This window comes from Trachypithecus francoisi, unplaced genomic scaffold (assembly GCF_009764315.1).
Source record: "Trachypithecus francoisi isolate TF-2019V2 unplaced genomic scaffold, Tfra_2.0 Lachesis_group8, whole genome shotgun sequence".
Lineage (NCBI taxonomy): Eukaryota > Metazoa > Chordata > Mammalia > Primates > Cercopithecidae > Trachypithecus > Trachypithecus francoisi.
Window position 1 is genome coordinate 45,320,177 of NW_022681473.1, and position 22,050 is coordinate 45,342,226.

Genomic DNA, 22,050 nt, shown 5'->3' on the forward strand with positions numbered 1-22,050 from the left:
CCTTGGGCTGGTTACCTAACCTCTCTGAACTTCATTCTCTACCTTGTAATTACTACCTCACAAGGTTGTTATGCTACTCAACTAAGACCCTCTCAATAGTTGCCCACTTCTGGGCACTTGCTATGTGGCAGACTCCATGCTAAGCACTTTATATGAATGGTCTACTTTTCATCCTTTTAACCACGCCTGTGAGGCTCCATTTTACAGAGGAGAAAACTAAGGCACAAAAAGAGGTTAGGTACTTACTTGAGGTCACACAGTAGAGATGGAGCTGAAACCCAGGCCTGTTTGAATTTCCAGCCCATAATCTTTTTTTTTTTTTTTTTTTCTTGAGACGGAGTCTCACTCTGTCACCCAGGCTGGAGTACAGTGGCATGATCTCATCTCACTGCAACCTCTGCCTCCTGAGTTCAAGCGATTCTCCTGCCTCAGCCTCCCGAGTAGCAGGGACTACAAGCACGCACCACCATGCCTGGTTAATTTTTGTATTTTTTTTTTTTAGTAGAGATGGGGTTTCATCATGTTGGCCAGGCTGGTCTCAAACTCCTGACCTCAGGTGATCTACCCACCTTGGCCTCCCAGCCCATACTCTTAATCATTATCCTTTGCAAACAGCAAAATATTATACAAGCCACAAAGCAGGGAAGGGGCCCAAGAATTCCTAACCCCTCTGTATTTTCCCTATCCTTCAACTTCTACCTCCGACCCCACACATACACACAAACACACATATTTGTTTGATCTAGGACCCTGCGGTTAGCAGTACATGTTCACATTAATCATGTTACTTGGAAACTCACATTGGTCCCTAAAGCAAGGAAAATTGTTCCCACTTTCTAGATAAGGAAAACCAAGGCTCAAGAGGTTAAATAATCGGCCCAGGCCCACATAGCTACTCAACTCAATGACATGGCCCAGGATTTCATCTCAAATCCCGACTCCAAGACCTCTCTCCTGGTCCTACAGGTGTGAGTGAGATGCTCTCCTGGAATTTCTGAGACACCTCCCTCAATAACTATACCCCCAACCCCTGCCATCTACCCACAGTGTTTATGGCTCACTGAATTACAGTTGCTCTTTTGTTTAAATGCCTCTCTCTGCTACTAGCCTGTAAGCTCTTTTGAGAGCAAAACCTACATCTGTCTCATTCTCATTAAATTGCCAGGGTTCAGCCCAGTGTGATAGGCAGGTGCTCGGTAAATAGTCACCAACTGCAATTGTATACCAAAGCTTCCCTTCCCACTGTGGGAGCTCGGGAGAAAGCTGCAGCTCCTAGAAGGGAGGGTGGTGTGGCTAACATGGGGGCAATGCCTGCCAGTTAGTAAGACCTACTAAGTGTGGCATCCAGCATTTTATGTACGGGAAATGGGAGGTGGAGAGTGGGCATAGACAGGCCTCCTTCTCCCTATCCCCCACCCTGTCGGCATCAAGGAAAACCTAGCTAAGTCCTAGTAACCCCACATGGGTATCCATCATGGCTCCCTTGGGTAGGGTCATCAGATCTAGCACATAAAAATAGAGGATGCCCAGTTAAATCTGAATTTCAGATAAAAAGCAAATAACTTTTTGGTTTAAGTGTGTCCCATGACACACAAAATGAACTCATATCTTGGTTCAGACTTTGTCATTTATTACATATTTAAACGTAATTAAAATTTTTTCATCATTTATTTAAAATTCAAATGTCACTGGGCATGCTGCATATCATCTGGCAGCTGCACCTGTAGGCAGGCTAGACTCTTGGGGAAGGGGTATTATTTATCCAATCAGGCTGAAAAGAATGCTCCTGAGGACCAAGGGGACCCTAGAAGGAGCTGACTATGATCCTGGTGTCCGGTGAGCAGGGCCTGGCCCAGGAAGGGGGAGCAGTGCCAGGCAGGGAGGAAGAAAAGAACGGCTGTGGCCTGAGGAACTGGGTTCATGCTGCCTTCCTGGCATAGGGAGGTATGCGGAGCCCGCCCCAGCTGCTCCCCATTAAGCAAAGCTGGCATTTCGGAGCACGTCAGAAGCGCTGGCTCCCAGCCCTGGAAGTCAGTGTCTGGCCTCTGAGCCAGCACTGCCTGCCCGGCCCCAGCCCTCTCACCTCAGCAGACCGGGGGCCCCAACAGGCCCATTGTCGTCCGGCCCTGGAGCCTCAATGGGGCCATTCAGGGGCTTTGTAACAAGCCCTTCTGGAAGGCACTTTCTCCTCCCCTTCCAGGGTGCCCTTGGCCAAAACCTTCGCCTGTGTGGGTGGGGGGTCTGGATGTGGTGAGAGCAGCCGGCAGCAGTACAACATTACTGAAGGCTGGATTGTTGACAGAGGGCACAGAAATGCCCCACAAGTCACGGGACTCCAGGGAACTCTGCCCACACTGAACCCCCCACCCTGCCGAGGGGAGCTGGGCTTCCGAGCCACCTGCACCTGAGGACCAAGAATCAAGGTCCCCAACACATTCACTGTAGAACTGTGGAAGATTCATGAGAGAAGCCAGATAGATGCAAGTTCAAGCCCAGGCTTTACCAAATCCTGGCTGTGTGAAGCTGTGAGTTGTTTCACCTCTCTGGGCCTCTTTTTCTTCATCTGTAAAACTAGAGCTAATCTACCTCCTAAGGTGAAGGCTAGATTACAAACAGCATGTAAACATGGAGTGTGGAGTCTGGCACATAGTAGGTGCTGAATAAATGTCCCCTTCCCCTCTCCCTTCTTATCTGTAGTTCTTCCTGATCCAGTGAAGACCTCCCAAAATTTGCTCTCCCATAGGTTGCAGATCCAAAGGCCACTGTTACAGGGATGTCTTGGTTCAGGCTTTATCATGGAACATGGGTCCCCTGCAGACCTGAGATTCAGCTGAGGCCCCTCTCAGCCAACACAGCCCCTAATAAGGAGAAATGGCACTCAACATCTCCTACCATCTCTCGTGCCCTTTCCGCTAGTCCACTCTGGTGTCCTGAGCATCCCAGATCTACTTTATACTTTCAGGTCTACCACTGCAGGCTGCTTCAAACCCTGGTTTCTGAATAAGGAAATAGATAAAAAGAAGCTCAACTCTATGGGCACTGTTAGGCAACTTAAAGGCAGCCATCTTGGGCCTTAAACAGAGGACAAACAGACACATGCTTCGGGTTCATTATATTTCACCAGGAGTCTCAGTAAATCCTTCCTAGTGGCTGACATTCCCAGTGTGATGCCTACCCAACCTGGCAACCCGTGCCAATGGCAGCAGGGAGAAAAGCCAGAGCTTCCTGTTCACCAGAGCTCTCTGCCGTCTGTTCATCAGACCAAATCCAAAGTATGCTGCCCTGTTTTCTCGGGATCTTGCATGCGTTCAAACCTCAGCTTCTCTGATCTTCTAGGATCTCATTCCTGCCTGCTCCAAGTCACCCAGTTCCCTCCTTCCCTCAGTCTTCCAATTTCATCTTCTACTCTAGATCAGTCTTTGTCAGAGTAAAGGCTACAGACTATCTTATGCACACTCATTTGGTCATATTTTTCAAAGATATGAATGCTTGGGCCTCACCCCAGATCTGCAAAATCAGACTCTCTGATGCTCTGGCCCATGATTCTGCACACTTAACAAGCTCCCTGGGTAATGCTGAGCACACTGAAGTTTAAGAACCACTGTCATGAAGGAAGGGATGCACTCTTGGCATCTCTCTCTTGCCCCATAGGACCTTTCTCTGCCTACGTTCCTTGCTATTAATAACTATCTGAAAGAATGAATTAATTGGTTTCCTTATTACCAAATTACACTAATATAATAGAGCACTGCCATCTCATTCCTTGATTGAGTTCTGCCTTGGACTTTTCTTGAGAGGATTCTATCCATATATAACAGTACAGCAGAAAACACACACAGACATACTCACACCCAAGATATAACATTTATGTTGTACTCACATGCCAGGCATTTGCCACATGCCTCATCCACATGATCACATTTAGTGCTGAGAGCAGCCCTGTGAGGTCATTGCTATGGTGCCTGTGGTGCAGATGAGGAAGCAGAGGCAGAGTTTAGCAGCTTGCCTAAGGCCATGCTGCTGTCCGTGGACAGAGCTGAAATCCAAACCCTGGTCTGTGTGGCAATGACCACTCGCTCTTTTCCACTTCACTATCCTGACTTCTCTGGGGGGGCTAGTCTCAAATTCAGATCTCACCCCAGAGTGTGCATCAGAATCTCCTACATAGCCCTAAGAAATACAGATGCCAAAGTGCCACTCCAGGCCTGAATCTATGGGAGACATCAGGGCTGGTAGATTATTTGGACAATTCTACACGCGGCTGGTGAAGAACCACTGAATATGTGCCCAGAGTCATGAAGCTTGCTAAATGAGGGTCTAGAAAGAGAACTTAATGTTTTTGACTCTAAGAACAGTGCTCTTTCAGGCTCACCATACTGTCTCATATGCTATAGTGATGCCAGTGGCCAAACAACCTCTCAAGGAGCATCTTGGACACATGTGCATACAAACACAAACACATGCATGCACACACACGGAAACCTTCTTGGTGTCAAAACATCATCTCTCAGTCATAGGACAGCTTCCCTGTCCCTGCTCAGGACCAGGTCTGGACTCCAGAGTGGCTGGGGTGGTCACTTCTCCAGGTGGTTTCAATGGAGTTAAATGAGACAAAGCTAGGAGAGCTGGACAAAGCTAGGAGAAGCCAAAAAGTGCTCCACAACATCCTCTACTACCTTCCTTCCTCCCGTAGACTCTGGAGTAAAGCTGCACCTCTCTCACCAAGTCGTCTTCCTCTACCTGCGGTGGCGCATGCCTGACTGAGACACAGGTGTGCACAAGGTCAGGCAGTTTCTATGGCACCAGTGATCATGCAACAGCTTTAAAATAGCCCTGATTTATACAGAACAAGGGAAAAAGGCTCCAACATCAGCATTAGACAATAATTTCATCAAGCAGCCTAATTCAGGAGCTCAGTTATTCTGCTCTGCTCTCATCAATGGGCTTTCCCCACATCAATGCACAATTGCAGGTGATTGAAAGAAATGCCTCCACAGGCAGATTACATTTGCACAGCACCTGCCCATTGAGAGGGCTTCCCTGAGCATTAGCCAAGGGAATGAAGAGGGAGTGAGCCCCTCCCACTGGTGCCCTGGGATGCATCCTGCCTCCTACATAACCACGTGCTAGAATGATGCAATGTGATTTGGGGGGACTCAATAACTGGAAGATTTCCAAACAGCAAAGGACTGTGGGAGTTGGTTTCTGTTCAGAATGTGGGAATAGCTGATCAGCCTTTGCTGAAGGATCTAGAGAGGCATTCACAGCCATTTGTGAGACGGGCTGGATGGAACTGCCTCTAGCTCCTGAAAGGTGCTATCTCAACCAGCCCAGGCACACCTGGCAGAGTGGGGAGTCAAGGCCCCCTAATTACTGCTGCACTCCCAGGTTAAAGACTGGGTCTCCCTTCCCTCTGCAGCTACCAAGTAGATAACAGTCTCTGGTCATGGTGACCAAACATTAGCTACAAAGCCCAGTGTGCAGGTGAATTACCCTAAGCAACATCAGAGAGATGTAAGAAACAGAGTAGCCACGGATTCTGGAAGTCTGTCTTATGAGGTCCTTTTCTAGGGTGACTCCGTCCATCCCTCGCATCTTCAACCATAGGGTAGGGTTATTTGAGGCAGTTGGGCCTGTGCCTCTAGACAGAGATGGCGACAGTACTTTGTGGGATGGGGTTTCTCTTAGATTCTTCTTCTGAAGGGGTTGAGGGCATAATGCTCTTCTGCTTCTTAAACTTTCATTTCTGTACATATAATCTGGGATCTTATTAAAATACAGATGTTGATTCAGCAGGTCTGGGGCAAGGCCTGGGATTCTGCATTTCTAACAAGCTTTCAGGTGATGTCATTACAACCAGGCCACAGACCATACTTTTGTTAGCAAGTGTTTAGATCACAAAAAGTGGGCAGAAAAGAAAACAAAAAAAGAAAAGAAAAACTGAAAACAAAGTGGAATCGTGCCTGCTGGCAACCCTGATTCCCACATTCTACTGTGGGCAGCTTAGAGTCAGTTCTAAACTCAGGAAAGGCACCTCTCTGATAAGGTAACATCCAAGCAAAGAACTGGAGCTGAGGGAGTGAGTGCTGTTGGCATCTGGGGAAGACATTTCATGTAGGAAGAGCAGCAAGTGCAAAGGCCCTGAGGCATGGCATCCTCATCTTTAAAATGAAGGGGTAAAAAAACAGAGTCTTTGTGATATAGTTCTAAGGTTCCAGAGTCTATAGGGAGGCTTTGGGAGACTGGGGAAAATAACCTATCCTATAGGAACAGGACAGGAGAGTGAAACCTACAGGCCACCATTGCAGCCCCCTCCTTTTTTAGTCTGACATGCCTCTCTTTCCAATGCTGTTTCAGAGGAGAAAATTACTAGCTGTTTTTAAGAAACAAAATAATCTAGCCAGTTAAGGAAGAGATATTTTTAAACCACTGAAGGGATTTTTCCTTTCCCATTTCTTTTATTGATATATCTCCTCTCCTTCCAGTTCTAAAATAAGCACCCTGTCTGCCCTTATGCTAATCCAAAGGCAACACACCGCAGAACGGTGAGGGCCTCAGCAGAGCCAGGCAGAGGTCGATTAGAAGCCACCAGACCCGGGGAATGCACCAAGGCAGCCCAGCCAGCCTGGCCTCGCCCATGGCCTGCTTCCTCCCAATCCAGGTGACGAGACATTCTTAAAAACAGCAATGGAATGTAGCAAGAGTTGGTATTTGCAAATGACAAATTTCTGACTGAATTCCAGTTCTTTGGAATGGAAAACTAGCAGGTCCTGTTACAAAATGTACCAACAGTTCATGCCTAATACATGGGTGTGGGCAATTCATATACTTCAAATCTAAATGTGGCTAAAAATATGACAAAGCTGGCATATTTTTAGCCAGGTAAACATTTCTAGAGACTAGGTCAAATTTATACTGGTTTCTGCTCTGCAATCCAGAGAAGGAGTGATTCCAAATGAGTGAGAAGCAAGGACCAAAGAGGAAAGCCATGGAGTCCACCAGGCAGTCGGGATTCCTGGTGACCATCTCTAGTTTAGGAGTACTTTAAAGTAGTTAAAATGAGTATCTTTTTTTAAGAGACTGGGTGTCTCTCTGTCACCTAGGCTGGAGTGGAGTGACCATAGCTCACTGCAGCCACAGCCACAGCCACAACTACATTGTGTCCTTCTCCATTAAAGAGGGAACACTTTTGAAAGAACAAGGCCCCATGTTACTTTAGACGGTAAGTCTGCTGGGTTTGATGACCTCTCACTTGCTGGGGGATCTTAAACAAGTTGCTTTCCCTTTCTGTGTCCTCAGTTGCATGTGTCTCTCTTCTCCACCCTCAACTAGACTTGGCTTTAGTAGGCAGCAGCACTGAGGGAGGACCATGCTGTGGGGAAGGAGGCAAGCTCTGTAGTCACTGCCTGAGATTCAGACCTGGCACCTCCACTCACCGGGTGTGTGGCTTTGGGCAAATTGCTTATGCTTTACCTGCCCCAGTTCATCTGTGCAATGGAAACAATCACAAAAGTATCCACCTCAGTAGTTACTGCTTTTGTAACAATTAAATGGGAAAATCCACATAAAATGCTTAGAATATCAAGCACATATTAAGTGCTCAGTAAATAACAGTGATCTTATCTACCTCACACTTTTACATACATGAACTGCTTTAGCTTGCACGATATGTTGAAATACTATAACCACTCAGGGAAATTGAGGCTTGACAGGGCAGACCTGTCCAAGCTGCAGTTCAACAACTATTTCTTATGTGCCTACTGTGCCCCAGACTTCACCCTAGCATTAGGAAGGTGAAGTTCCTGGTAAATAAATGGAGAAGTAGGAACTTAACCCAGGTCTCTCTGGCTTCCAGCTAGCAAGGGTCTAAGAGGCTGGGTAGAAAGAGCATGGACTTGAAATTAGACAGTCCCAGTACTGGCTCCATATGGTCTTGGTCAAGTTACTGACCTCCTCTGAGCCTCATACATAGAAGGGGATGAAATGCTCCCAGTCCCCTTGTGAGGCTTAAAGGGGATAATGTATGTAAAGTGTCTGGACTATGGGAGGTGGTCAGTGGTGGCCTATTGCCACACTTATACCATCCACAAAGAGGCCCTATTTTTCTGGTTCTCTGAGCCAAGTGCAAAAGCTTCCTAATATGAAGCACTTAAGAACACTCATTCTGGGCCAGGTGTGGTGGCTCACACCTGTAATGCCAGCTAGTTGGGAGGCTGAGGCAGGAAGATCTCTTGAGCCCAGGAGTTTGTGGCTGCAGTGAGCTATGGTCACTCCACTCCAGCCTAGGTGACAGAGAGACACCCAGTCTCTTAAAAAAAAGATACTCATTTTAACTACTTGGTAGAAGGAGGGGAAAAAATATATAGCATAGGGCTGGTTCTAATCTTTAAGCTACCAGGCCTTTCAGAGCAGAACATCTGATTACTAACTGAGATGAAAGGAATACTGGCCTAGAGTCAGAAGGCTTGGGTTCTGGTTTTTGCTCTGCCCTTTGGAGCTGGGTAACTGGAGGCAAGTCACACCCCTCTCTGGGTCATGGTTTCTTCATCTGCACAATGGAGCTGTAGGAACACTGTGCAGATGGCCTCATAGGTCTCCTCTGGCTCAGATGTCCTAAGTCTCTAGTACTTAAAGGCACAGATCACTAAGCAGATATCCCAAGTAATCCAGGTTATTCTAAATCTGGTTTTGTCACCTAAATGGAGGTTTTTTTCCTTCAAGGCTTGTCTTCTAACGATCAAAGCTTGCACACCGGAAGCTCTGACAACTCTGGCACACTTGTGGCCCACACATTCTGAAGTAAACATGCGTCACTCCCAGGTCTGAAAAGAATCAAAGCAAATCAGCATGAAATGGGGACTGTCTGCTGAGCTGCAGCCAGCATGTGGCAGGAGGACAGGAACGAGGTCCTGCCAGCTGTTAGGCACATGAACCCTGCTGGGCCGGCAGCACAGGGGTCACCTGGGGGACAGCAGCCACAGCAGTAGGACAAGGAGATCCTGCCCAGATTGCAGCAGGATGTGGGCAAAGGCCAAATGGGGCTCCTCATCCTATAAACACAGAGCCTCTGGCAACAAGCTGGCATAGGCACAGAAGGCCCCAACGAGGGGGAAGGAGCAAGAAGGGCCGAGACCAGGGAAGCAGGGAGCAGGCTCCAAGTAGAGGAGGGTCTGGAGGTTTGATTATCTAAAGCAGTAGCTCATATGGGATTCAGGCCTCCTTCGATTACCGGCAAAAGAAGGCAGTGGTTAAAAGCACAGGTTTGGGAATCAGAAAGACCTCAGTTCAAATCCTACCACTGTCTATACTAGCTGTGTGAACCAAAAAAGTCCCAGAACTCCTCTAAGGCTAGTCCTCTCACTGACTCCTATTTTTCTTCTTACTGGTAAAATAGGTTCAATAATATCAGCTCAGAAAGTTCGTTTGAGGATTAAATGAGATTATGTAAGGAAATGGCATATAAATGGTTGCTGTGATCATCGTTCCTGGAAACTCTGTCCTATCCTAGGCTTTTCTAAACCTTCTCCCTCTCCTTACCAACCAAAACCCCCTCAGAACCCTTCTCAGGTCCTCCATCCAAGGTAGGGGTGGTTGGGGATGGGGGCAGGAATCTGCCCAAACTTGCCAAAGCCCATGGTGTTCTCTCCCTCTCAACCCCTCCAGTCTGCTGCCGTGCCATCATCACATCCTGACAGCTCTTCTTCCATTGCAGCAGCCAGAGAGTTTGGATATCATAAACAGCCTTGTGCAGAGGAATCTGCCTCCGCCCTCTGCTCAGCCAGACCAGGCAAGTTTCCCTAAGACCTGGTGTTGGAGAGCTTTGATGCTGGCTCCAGACAGTGTTCAGGTTGCCCACTCCGTGTCTCTGTCTCCTACACTTGGCCACCCACCATCACATGACCTTCTCAGTTCACCTCCTAAGAGGGAGTTCTGCAAGATCCATCCACAGCTCAAGTTCAATTTCTGTTTACTCCTGTTTTCCAATGCTTTCTTTTATCTCCCCCTACCCTTCTTTTCTTCTGCAAATATTAACTAAAAACCTATTATGTATAGACCCTGTGCCAGCAGGAATCAGGAGAGACACAGCCCTCATGGAAGTCATGGTCTAGCAAAATAAGCAATCACAGTCCAAGCTGAGGGGCTACTGGCCAGGCTATGGAACATGTAGAAGAGACACTGTATTAGGACCATGGTGGTGGTGGAAGGCTTCCTGGAGGAAATAATACTAAACCTGAATTTGTATGGATAAAGAGTGGGAGGATTCAGTCGGGCAAAAGAGAAAAGCTTGCTTCCAATCATACTCCTTACCTTCTCAGTGCCTAGACCAGTAGGGCTCAGTCAGAGGTTTTACATTTTTTTTTAAATTACTTCATTTAAAAAATTTCTTTTGTATTTGCAACCTTGGAAACACCTTAGATTTTCATAAAAGATTACCAAATGAAACTGGATCTTGTGATTTATTTCCACAAAATGTCAGCAATCATTCTCATGAAAGAACAAGGAATTAAGCCAAAGTTTTCACACTATACCAGAAAGAAGATAAAGAGTCCAGAACCTAAACCTCATGAAACAAATTTGGCCAGGCTATTGTGAGTACACACACACACACACATACACTCCAATTTCATTTATGTTCTCATAAATATCAAGGGCATCGGTGACAAATACTATTCAGGCAGGACTTTGCTTTGTTTCACAAAGTTTTGGTTTTAAAAATTTCAAACCTACAGAAAAGTTGAAAGATGTGCACATACATCTTTGCCTAGATTCACCAGTTGTTAACATTTTGCATTTTCTTTCTTCTTCTTTCTGCAGATATTCTCACCTTCTTTTTTCCTAATTGAGTTACCTGCTGACATCAAGATACTCCCCTTCTAATATTTCAGCATATAGCTCCCAAGAAAAAGGACATTTCCTTATGTAACCCCAATACCATTAAAATGGATAGAATAATACTATCTAACATGCAATCTACAATCGAATATCTCCAGTTTTCTCCCAAATGACCTTTGTAGTATTTATGGTTTTACTCATCCAGGATCTACTCAAGAATCTCTCATTGGATTTAGTTGTCATAGCTTTGGTACTCTTTCTCTAGAATAGTCCTTCACCTGCTTTAAAACTTTTTATGTCTTTCATGAGACTGACACTTTTGAAGATCCCCAGCCTGTTGTCTTAAAAAGTGATTTATAATCTAAACTTATCTGATTGCTTCCTCATGCCAACAAGTGATTTTGAATCAAATTCTTCATTTTCTCCTTCCTCTGTCTAGAATCAGCCCGGCCAGTTAACACTCAGCAATGACATTTAGTGGGTCTTGTGGCCTCAGAGGACTTGAAATTTTAAACATCCCAAAGGGTTCAACCAATATGATTAAGCAACTAATATTTATTTAACATTGAAAGAATATTTTCAGTATTTCCAAACTCTGGAGCAGGGGGAGGAGTCAAATGGCATATGTATTACCAAGCTAAAGGAAATTTGAAAGTGATTTACTTAGACTTGGTAGTAACAGCATTTTTTTCAGATATTTTTTTCAAAGTACTTTCACACTTGCTATTTAAGAAGGTTGACTTCAAAGGTCAAACAGATAAGCGTTCAAATATTTGAGTCTACCTACCAGCTGTGCTCCTTGGAAAAGTAGCTTCACCTCTGTCAGCCCTGGTTTCCTCAAGGGCTACCTAAAGTGTAAGATGCTTAAACAGGTGCCTTGTTCACAATAATTACCTGTGTTAATCTTCATAGTAACTTCAAAGAAGGTACAGCAGGTATTATCCTCTCCATTTTATAGGTGAGGTTATGAAGCTCAGAAAGAAAATGTGATTTGTTGAAGGTCATGTAGTAAGGTGACTAAAGAGACAGAATTAGAACCAAAGTTGCGAAGTCCTAGAGTGGTCATTTCCAGTTCTCTTCAGGAAGTAGCATCTACCTCATGGGATGTTTTGAGGATTAAATGAATGATACATATCTGGTGCTATGTATTATGCTGATACAGAGGCTGTGCTCAATTGATATCCATGATTAGTATTATAATTATTTTAAAAGTGTCACATTGCCATGAGTAACTAATTTTGTTCAAAGGCCTCCAAATACCCCTGTAAGTGGGATCATAATTATCTTGACTAAGACCCCATTTCTACCCTATCCTCTCTCCCACCAAGATGAATGGAGGGATTGGAATAACCCAAAATTCACTGAAGGTGTTGAGGTTTCACTTGGAAGAAGAGGCAGAATATTTCACTTGGAAATATTCTGAGGCTGGGGGCCCATTGTTTGCAAAACACAAGAGAGGATCTGTATTCCCTGGGAAAGGGGGCACTAAGCCATGAGTCATTCTCTGGTTCTGTGTGGGCGAATGGGGGTTCCTGCAAAAACCTTTGTGTTACTCACTATTGTCTTATGTAGATTAAAGCACAAAAAGCCTAGCTAAGTTTTGTTCCCAAAATCACATGGCCCATTCTGTCCAAGCCATTCTAGGAACACATTGTCCATCTCTTTGAAAAATGTGACCAAGAGACAGAATAGCCATTGAATTTGGCCTGTGGTTATTGGTAAAGCACCATTGGGCAGCTGGCCATGCCTTGGGGCACCTTAATGGCCAACTGATCACAAGGTCCAGCTCTCATTACAACCATGCCTGCTGGGAGAAAAAAGGGCTTTCCTTCTGCCCTCAGAACAATAAGAAACCATTAAGAAGCCCAGTCAATGAGAATGTCCCATTCTTGGTCCTGTCCTGGGCTAGGCCCTCAGATTGACTGGCTCCACTCAACCACCTCTACAACCAGTTCAGACTGGTTGTACAAAGGAAGCTTCCCACAAGTTGGTTTGTAGCAGATCCCTCAGCTTGGTTACTGTTACAAAGATGGCATGTCTGGGACCAACCTGTGAAGGTTTCAATTAACAATTCGAGATATGACTTCTTTGGATGACATTGTTCTTAATTCGCTCTTGTTCCCCATTCATCTAACCAAAGCCCTGCTATGCTTTCCGGCTTTCATGGTGCAAGCCATCTGTCTTTTCATGTAATTAGCTGTGTACTTGGGAGGCAGAGAGGTAGGGTGGAAAGAACATGGGCTTGGAATGAGGCAGACATAGTTTCCAAACTTGGATCTGACCTTGGGTAACAAAAATAGGCAACACTATATATTCCTTGCTTAGTATGTGCCATACACTGTGTTCAGGAACCTACCTGTACTATCTCACTGAACCCTCAACCTCAACCTATAAGCATCACCATTTCTGCTTCAAAGATGACAAAACTGAAATTTAGGGATGTTCTATAATTTGCCCAAAGCCTAGATGCAAACTCTGACCTCTCAATAAAGTCTAATTTACCACATAAAACTGCCTCCAAGTGATAACCTCCCTTGGCCTCTGCTTCCTTACAAAAAAGGAAAGATCGTTTTTCACTTTATCTAGCTTCTTGTGCCTCACATTAAATAATATCTATATAAAGAGCTCTGCAGACTACCTGGCACATAGCAGATGCTCCATAAATGTTCCCTTCCCTGCTGCTGAGGCGGATTCTGAGAAATAAGAATTTCTGACCTTAAGCCAAAATCTCGCTGGGTGGTTTGGCTTTTTCAGAATGGTTCCAAGAGTTTCACTAGGGCCTCATGAAAACACCTCTCTGAAGGCTACATCCCTTATATCTTATAAGTAAATAATATGGGACCCAGATTTGGTGCTTCAGATCTTGGTCATAGAGGAAGACAGAATGAGAAATGGAAAGCAAACCTAGCTATTCTGAAAGCTAGAATTTGGGCTCTAACTCCTCCAGCCTCCCCTTTGATGTGTGTGTGTGCTTATATGTGCTCAATACTTTAAGCTGTTCCATGTGTATATATTTGTGTATGTGTGTGTATATATGCATATATACACATATCCAGAAGTAGATGTATTTATATACAGATATATACACACGTAATGTTACCCTGAATAAGCCACCAGTACCACCCTTAAAGTGTCTTTAGAAAATTAACCCATGGAGTAAGCAATAATATGTGAACCATAAACATTCTTGCATGTTGGCAGATAACCATGCTATACATTCCCCTCCAAGAACTGAGAAAGAGAAGAAAGGGAGTAATACAATAGCAGAAACATGCACTAATCAAATCCATAATCAACTTTGATGATGGAGCAAGGATTCTAATCAAAACACAATGGAGCAAAGTTGCCACAGGTTGTAAGCTTGTAGCTGTGCTCTCTTCCCAGGGGCCTCCTCTATGCTTTCTTTTTCAACATCTAAAACACCCACAGAGAATTTCAATCACTTCTAATTACTTCTTTAAAGAAACTAGGTGCAACTTGAACACCAGCTTCTAAAAACAGGAAATATCAAAGTATTTTATATATGTATATATTTTTTCTTTTTTTCCTTGCAACTGCTTCTTAAAAATAGGCTAACATCTCCTCAAATAGCTGAGGCATGTTCCTTATCTGAAGGTCAGCCAGAGAGAGTTTCTGAACAAACATAGGGCATGTCTTTAAAACAACTCTCTGCACATGGTCCTAATTTATTCACATGTTAACAGAGCAGATGCTAGAAATGTTCATACTTGGGGGAAGGCACAGGTATCTCAGTCCCAGGAAGGTAATGCAGGGGAGGTGTGCTGCTGCTGCAGAACACAGTTTCCTCCACTGGGAGAGGTGGGTGGTGGGAGAGAACCAGCTGTAGGTTTATGAGAGAGACTCAAGGTAAGGGGCCTGGAGGAAGGGTGGGTGACAGTAGGGCTGTACCTAACAGCTACTTGCTGGCTAAGTTAGGTCTTTTCACACTTGTTGGAGATGAAGAGCAGGCTTAGGGGCAATGGGATGTCATTGGCTGAAGAGAGTTGCTGCATAGTAAAACAAGGTATCAGAAGCCTCCTTTCCCCTGTAACTACCATGTTGAATATTCTGAACCCCAAGCTAATAATAATAATCACCATCATTTCCCAAAGATCTGTTATGAATCTGAATCAGATCCTTAATGGACACCCTTTCCGCATCTTCTCACAACTACCTTGCACATTCAGAATGATGATCCACCAGGAAGCCAACATGCAAATCCAATCCTTCAGCTGCAAAGCCTTTGTTCTTTCTCTTCATCACCTTTCGAAAAGGAAGATGCCAGATCTGGAGCAATGACTTGTTACATGAAGCAGTATCAACTGCTCGTACCACTGCATGACCTTGCTCTTCATTCTCCACTATCACACTCATTCTGACCTCCTCTCCTCCCCACCAGTCACTCCTTCCCATCTCCAAACCCCAGCTCATCTTCTGTCTCCTCCAGAGGCTCTCTGGACTTCTCCAGCCATCTTGGCCTTTCCTTTGAGCACCTTGGATACCCAGCCCCAAGCATGCCTCTGAGGCCTCCCTGTGTTGTGCCTGGTTGCCCTATGTACATCAGTTATGCCTCCCAACTAGATTATAAAATCCCCAAGACCCCGGCCATGTCCTATTTGCCTCATAGATCTGCCAGAGCATGATGGAAAAAAGACAGCAATGAAGAGTGGGAAGACTGCAGGCCTCGAAGCCAGACCAACCTTGCTGGACTCCCTGCCCTGCCACCCTGGATGACCTGGAGCAAGTGGCTGTACCTTGCTAAGCCTCATCTAGCTCAGTGGTTACAGCAGTGGTCTTATTAATCAGGGCCTGCAAGTTCTAAGACAGTCTCTGTGGTTCTCCCTGTACAATATCATGGTTAAAGGCATGGGATCTAGTGCTAGACTGGCCAAGTTCTAATTCTAACTCTGCTACTCACAAAGTTAGCAAACTGGTCTTCACCTCAGTTTCCATATGTGTAAAATGGGGATAATAACACTTATTTGATTGTGATAAGAATAAAATTAGTTTTTAATGTTAAGTTCTTAGAACAATTCCTGGCACATAGGAAGTGATATATAAGGATCTGGCCATTATTACCATTGTTATTATCGTTACTATATTGTTATTATCATAGAAAATGGATGTATCAGACCTGATTTAAGTGTTTCTGTAAAGATGAAATGAGAGTATATGTAAAGAGCCTCACCCATCAGGCACTCAGAAAGTGGTTATGCCCTTCCCTCATCTTCCCATTCTGCCTGGTACTGTACTAGGAAGGTGATAGATATTCTACAAATCCTTGGAACAGATTGATACCTTTCCAGGGGCTTGACAGAATAAGCCATATCTTTTCTCACTTAGGGACTATTAAATCTTGGTTCAGCATGCCCTATCTCTTAGGTTAGCAAAATAAATAGCTACTTTTATTAAGTATTCCTTATTTGCCAGACACTGCACTGAACACTTCACATTATTTTTCTTAATGCTCACGATTCTAGTGGTTGTTAATGCTCATTTTTAAATAGATGAGAACACTAAAGCCCAAAGAAGTTAATGAAGGTGGTCACCTAGCTAGCTCATGACAAACACAGGACACCAGTGATACCCATCTGACTTTAAAACCTGTGTTATCAGCCACTACACAACCCATCCTCCTGCTGAAAATCCCCTGAATAAAAGGGGAGTCAGAGGCCCCAAGAGAGTATTTGCTATTTAATTCATTGCTTCCTGAGTATCTTCTAATAATATATACCAGATTTGAGACCTGGAAACTACCAGATGGCCAGTCAGACACAGTCCTCATGCCATAACCAAGAGACTCTTTTGGAGGGGGAATGGGCACCGTATCAGGCAGACTGTTAGAAGACCTGGCAAAGAAGGTAAAATCCCATTGGCCAAAATCACTTTGATGTCAGCTGTGCAGACAGGGATCTGCCACAGGGAAGACCCCCCAGAACCCCTGGGCACTGGCAAAGGAGGTCAGGCAGGTAAAAATCAGGGTAGTCCACTGGAAGTGGCCAATTTCCTTAGCAGTCCATCCAAACTGTGCTCACCTTCAGTACACAAGGGCCCATTGTGGGCGAGAGAGGTGAAATGGGGGGATTATGGACCAAGGGCAAAAGAGGGAAGCAAAGTCTTGAGGGAAGTGGACTGTTCCAGACCCTCAGGGAGAAGCTGAAGAACATTTTTCTTTTTCACGCAGAGGGTGATGAATCACCTTGCCAGAGCCTATGCACTGCCAGTCCTCTGACAATGTTTGTTAAATGAAGGGTCAAACGGACAAAGGCAGAACAGCTGCCTGGATATGAACAATCCCAGCATGGACTTTCCCTCTCATTCCTCGGGTGCTCCTCATCAGGCTTGAGGGTATGTGTCACCTCCAGTCCCGAGTCACTGTACTGACCTCCCACCGACTGCCCACTACATCTCATAAACCCCACCTCCACGGATGAAGGGAAACCCCATGCAGAAGTGTACCCTGGTGCTCACCTCCATTGGAGAGCCCACTGGACAAATCCTGTACCTAACAACAGAAGAAGAGCAGAGCACAAAACCCTCAGAGGCAGGCCCCCGGAGCACTGGAGGAAATCTTGCCTTCCTCCCACACACCATCACTCAAACCTGTCAGCTTCCAAAAATGTTTAGCAAGTGCAGCAGCAAGGGGCATGCTTATCAGCCTGGTGTGGGAGCTTAATCTGCTTTGAGGGCCTTCTCCAGCCCAGAGTTCCAAAAGTCTGCTTACAATTAGCTTCCAGCTCCAGTTCCCCCATCAGAAAGCCTAGGAATGTGTTGAGCTCTAGCCTCTGATCAGAGAAAGCTCCAGGAGAAGGTGGAGACGGTGTCAGCAGGGAAGTATGTGCCAAAAAGGTCAGCTGGTCTGTTGCCATTTTCCTGACACCGGCCCCAAACCACCTCCCCTCTGGCTTCCCGCCTCTCCTGACCGGACAGTCACATCCGTCAGGTCGGCCTGTCCCCAAAAGTCCCTGCTGACTGACTGCCAAGAAAATATAGCCCCCTCCTACCAGAAGAAGGGGGAAATGGAGCGGGGAGGGCCAAAAGAACCTGATTGGCCCTTGCTAATTTCTGTAAGAGAGATTGCACGGCCAGGGCTTGTCACCCAGCCGAATTGAGTGATGCAGGCTCTGCCTGGAAAGGTAGGAGTCACTAATTCTCTTCAAGCCATCTCCCATCCCCACCCCCCGTCACTCGGGCTACCAACACCAGGATCTACCACCCAGGAAGGAGGGGCTTAGCTTCGGCCGCCATTCTAAGGCAGCCACCCCCACCCCCACCCCCACCGCAACAGCCAGCCAAGACGCTAGGAGTCTCCAGCCTCAGCTCCGGCCTCAGCTGGTGCACTAGTACCGCAGTCCCAGCACCTTGCCTGGAACCCCGTCACCCCGCAGATGGGGCAAGGACAGGTCATCTTCAAGCCAAGGGTAGAGCAGGTTCACTGCCACCTCCAACCCCCTTTTCCTGGATCTTACAGCCAGGCTAGGGAGCGTCGAACCCAGTGGGGCCTCAGATCGTTCCTTGTCCGGAACAGAATCTCTGCGGAACCGCCAGACAGACACAGAGCTACTGCTGCTGATACTGGCTTCTTGGGGCCAAGACCTCAACATGCAGGACCTCACATTTCCAGCACACGTTTTTTGAGAACATCCCGACCTTCTCCTCCCTAGGAAGATGCTGCAGACGTGCCCGCCATCCCAGGTCTCGAAGAGCTCTTTAGGCAAACCTCGGGCACCCGGGCCACACCCACCGGCCGGCCCACTCTCCTCGCACATCCCCCAACCTGCCGGCCTAAGGGGAATGGTTCCCTTCCCTGACCACAAGGTAGCCCTTTCTCCCATCCAGCCCTTTCTCCCACACCACCCCGACAGAAAAATTCATCCATCCTCCCAGAACAGTACCCCGGCACACACGGCACCTCTCACCTGAGTATCGAACCCGTTTTCCACCGAGCCGCTCTTCCGCAGTGGGAGCCCCTCCCCCGCTGGCTCCTGCAGCCCCTGCAGCACCTGCGATTTCAGGGGGATCTGGCTAGGATAGGTGGTCTTGCTCACCTCCACCTTGCTTCCCAACTTCAGGTAGCAGGGCTGGGGGCCGGCCCGGGCCGGGGGCACGTGCAGGATGGGCGCGGCGCTGTGCACGGGTTTGGGCAGTCCCGACTTCATTTTGGAGGCGACCAGGATGGCCGGCATCTTCTCCCGGGGCTTGGGCTTTCCCAGCACGTCCCTGGCAGCGGCGGCGGGGGCGACCGCTAAAGGCAGCGCGGGTAGCAGAGCAGGCGCCGGGCCTTAGCCCACGAGGCGCCCACCACCAGCAACTAAAAAAAAATCCCCAGGTCGGGGAACTCGAAGCAATCGGGCGAGCGCGCCTTTGGGGTGCCGGGATGGGAATGGGGGACTGGCCACGGCGCTCAGCGGGTCCCACCTGGACGGATGCTGCAGCCGGGTCTCACACCTCTCCTGGGTGGCCTTTCAAGAGCTCTGGGCGCTCAGGGGCTGCCGCCTCTTGCAAATTTCCTCCTGGGAAACAGAGGCTTGGACGCCCATATTAACTTGTCACTGCATCTCCGAAGTGAGGAGGCCCCTTTGGAAGAGACAGAGGCGGCGGCAACCCACGAGTCCCGCTCGGGAGGCTACGGGTCTGAGCCGGCGAGGGAAAGAGCTAGCAGCCAAGAAAGGAAAGGAGAGAGCAGCGAAGGAAGGAGAGAAGGGCGCACGGGTCCCAAGACGTCTCCACCGAGAAGCAGCTGCCGCCCAGCTCGCGAGCACCGCAGTGTCACCCGCGACGCAGCAGAGGCGCGGCGAGAGCCCCCGAAAGGTCTCTCTTGGCGTGACAGTCACCGCTGCCCAGAAGGCCCCCGGACTGAGAACACCTTAGCGCCTGCGGGTCTGCACATGCTCCGTGAGCTAGAGCGCAGCAAGGCTGTGGCCGTGGGGCGCGGGTGCTGAGACGCGCGGCTGGCGCGCCGGGCAGGGCTGCGCTCGGGAGCTGCCGCCGCGCTTCCCGGGAAGGCTGCGCTGGCTGCGGGGCTCAGCGCAGGGGAGGACAGGCTGAGGCCGGCGCGGCTGCGGCGCGCGCTGACAGCCGGGGCCGCCCCGGCGCGCCCATTGGTCCACGGTGCACCAGTCAGCGGCCGCGGCTCTCACTGCAAAGAGGGCGTGGCCTCAACTCTGGCAGCCGCCGAAACTCTGGGGCCGCGCTTGGCCGCGAGTACAAAGCGGGCTGGTGGCCGCTCTGCGGCACTGCTCCGGCCGCGCGCCTCCCGGGGGGCCCACACCCCCGCGTCCCTGAAACCCTTATTTTGAAAAATGCCCTTTCGAACGCAATCGCCCGCCCCAGAGCCACGCGGGCACGGCTCGAGGGAAGTTTGTTTCCTTTTTCAAATTGCTCCGGTCACCTTAACGGTTTGAGTCTTCCGGAGTCACGCCCGCAGCCTCGCTGCCCCCATCTGGCTTGGGCAGGGCCGAAGCTCGTCTCCCGCGTTAAGAGAGCGCCAGCCATTTCTCTGCCTGCTCTTCCAGGCGGGCCGGGCGGGGGGCCTCCCAACGGCTTCCTCTCCAGTTTTCAAAGGCTGCACATTTCACTTAACTATTTGAAGTATTTATAGGCAAATACAATACGCAGGGAAGCTTCCCGCCCAGAGGCAGCTCCTCCACGCAACCTACCACAGACTCTGTAATTAGAGTGGCCTGAGGAAGCCGGGAGAGGCTTCATGACCCCGGCAGGCTCTGGCCAAATCTTGCTGCGTTTCATGGAGCCCCTCCCTGTCCGCGCCTGGGACGCACTGGCCCCAACAGGTTCATCGACTCGAATTCGCTGTTTGGGTTGCTCTGTGGTTTCCTCGCTGACTCAAAGTGTATGAGAGTAAGAAGGAAACTGAGAGATGATCAGGCAGGTCAGACTTCGCGATTACTGAATGAGGAGCCTCCCATCCCGTAGAACTGCTTGTATTAGAAATGGGCAAGTTCTTTAAGCTTACATGCATCCTTATAAAGCTGTTTTCACATGTAGTAAGGTGGAAGTTTGACTACATTTACCTAATGAGCTGTTGTTTGGATTAAATGAGATGGTTGGTGCATGACAGTCATTTAGCACAAGTACCTGGCAATGTAGGAGACCAATAAAAGCTGGGTTTTATTTTCCCTGTTGTTGAATTACTGCTGCTTTCCCCCAAAGTCATCTCTGTTAATAAACTATTTGTCTTTCTTCTTTGTTTCCAGGATACAGGTTTTCACTTTGTGCCCGCCCTATAGCCTGATCTTCAGTGCTGCTAGCATTGATTTAGAATAACTCAGACGCTATTAACTGAATATGTCCCCCTGGAATTCATGTTAAACCCCTAATTCCCCATGTGATGGTATTAGGAGGTGAGGAACTTTAGGAGGTAATAATGTGAAGACAGTGGAGCCCTCATGATAGGATTAGCACCCTTATTAGAAGAGACAGGAGAGAGATGCTTTCTTTCTGCCTTGTGAGGACACGGAAGGCAGTCTTCTGTGGACCAGTAAGAGGGCCCTTACCAAGAACCTGATACCATGTTGGCATCCTAGTCTCAGACTTCCAGCCTCTGGTACTGCAAGAAATAAATGTTTGTTGTTTAAGCCATCCTGTTTATGGCATTTTGTTATAGTGGCCCAAAGTGACAAAGATCTCAGACCAGAGGAAACATCAAAGTCTTAACCTCTGAAGCATTAAGAAATGAGAAAGCACCTTCTTAGCCATTCTAGGTAGCAACTTTCTACTCTAGTTAAGCTGAAATGTACAGCCCTGTGTATGTCTGTTTCAGTTATCTTCTCTCTCTCTCTGAAATCAGGTCACACATGATCCATGCTATTTACTTAACACTTTGCCCTTTGCCATCTGATGCCACCTCCCTTACTGTTGTCTACCATTATTTAACTGTTATTTATTGTTTCATGCATTCGTTTTCTTCTTAGAGAATAAACTTCTTGGAATTAGGAGCTGCGTTTTAACCTTCTTTAGATCTTCTCAGTATGGTGCATAAAGCTGGACAGAATAGCTACCCAAAATTTTTATTGAATGATTGAATGATGCTAGCATCAACCCTCAAGAAGGAGAGATTGTCTTTTAGATTTAGGAACATAAGGACATATGAAATATTATGCTATTAACCTTGGGACTCTTCTGCCTGCCCTGAATTCTAGTTACGACCAGTGTACCAAGAGTTGTGGAAAGATATCACAATCTTCAGCTTCTAAAGAT

General features: G+C 47.4%; 2 protein-coding genes across 10 annotated transcripts in view; one reads left to right on the forward strand and one right to left on the reverse strand.

Moving 5' to 3' along the window:
- Window positions 1-19,874, reverse strand: part of NAV2 (neuron navigator 2) — a 416,403-nt gene extending 396,529 nt beyond the window's left edge. For 7 of the 9 annotated variants that reach the window (XM_033208086.1, XM_033208095.1, XM_033208093.1 and 4 more), the window contains exon 1: window positions 18,753-19,051. In XM_033208086.1, the coding sequence (XP_033063977.1) occupies window positions 18,753-19,019 (267 nt within the window). In that variant the 5' untranslated portion in view covers window positions 19,020-19,051. Of the gene's footprint in view, window positions 1-18,752 lie in introns of all 9 variants that reach the window. The other 2 variants (XM_033208089.1, XM_033208091.1) reach the window with 1 other exon arrangement.
- LOC117081748 lies at window positions 18,053-21,788 on the forward strand. Its single transcript, XM_033208097.1, has one exon. It carries the CDS (start codon window positions 19,260-19,262, stop codon window positions 19,773-19,775), a length of 516 nt encoding a protein of 171 aa, XP_033063988.1. The 5' UTR covers window positions 18,053-19,259; the 3' UTR covers window positions 19,776-21,788.
- Window positions 21,789-22,050: the final 262 nt, after the last annotated feature.

Bases quoted from the DNA above. Each gene is read 5' to 3' on its own strand.
- LOC117081748 (XM_033208097.1), top strand. From the start codon at position 19,260: ATGCTGCAGCCGGGTCTCACACCTCTCCTGGGTGGCCTTTCAAGAGCT.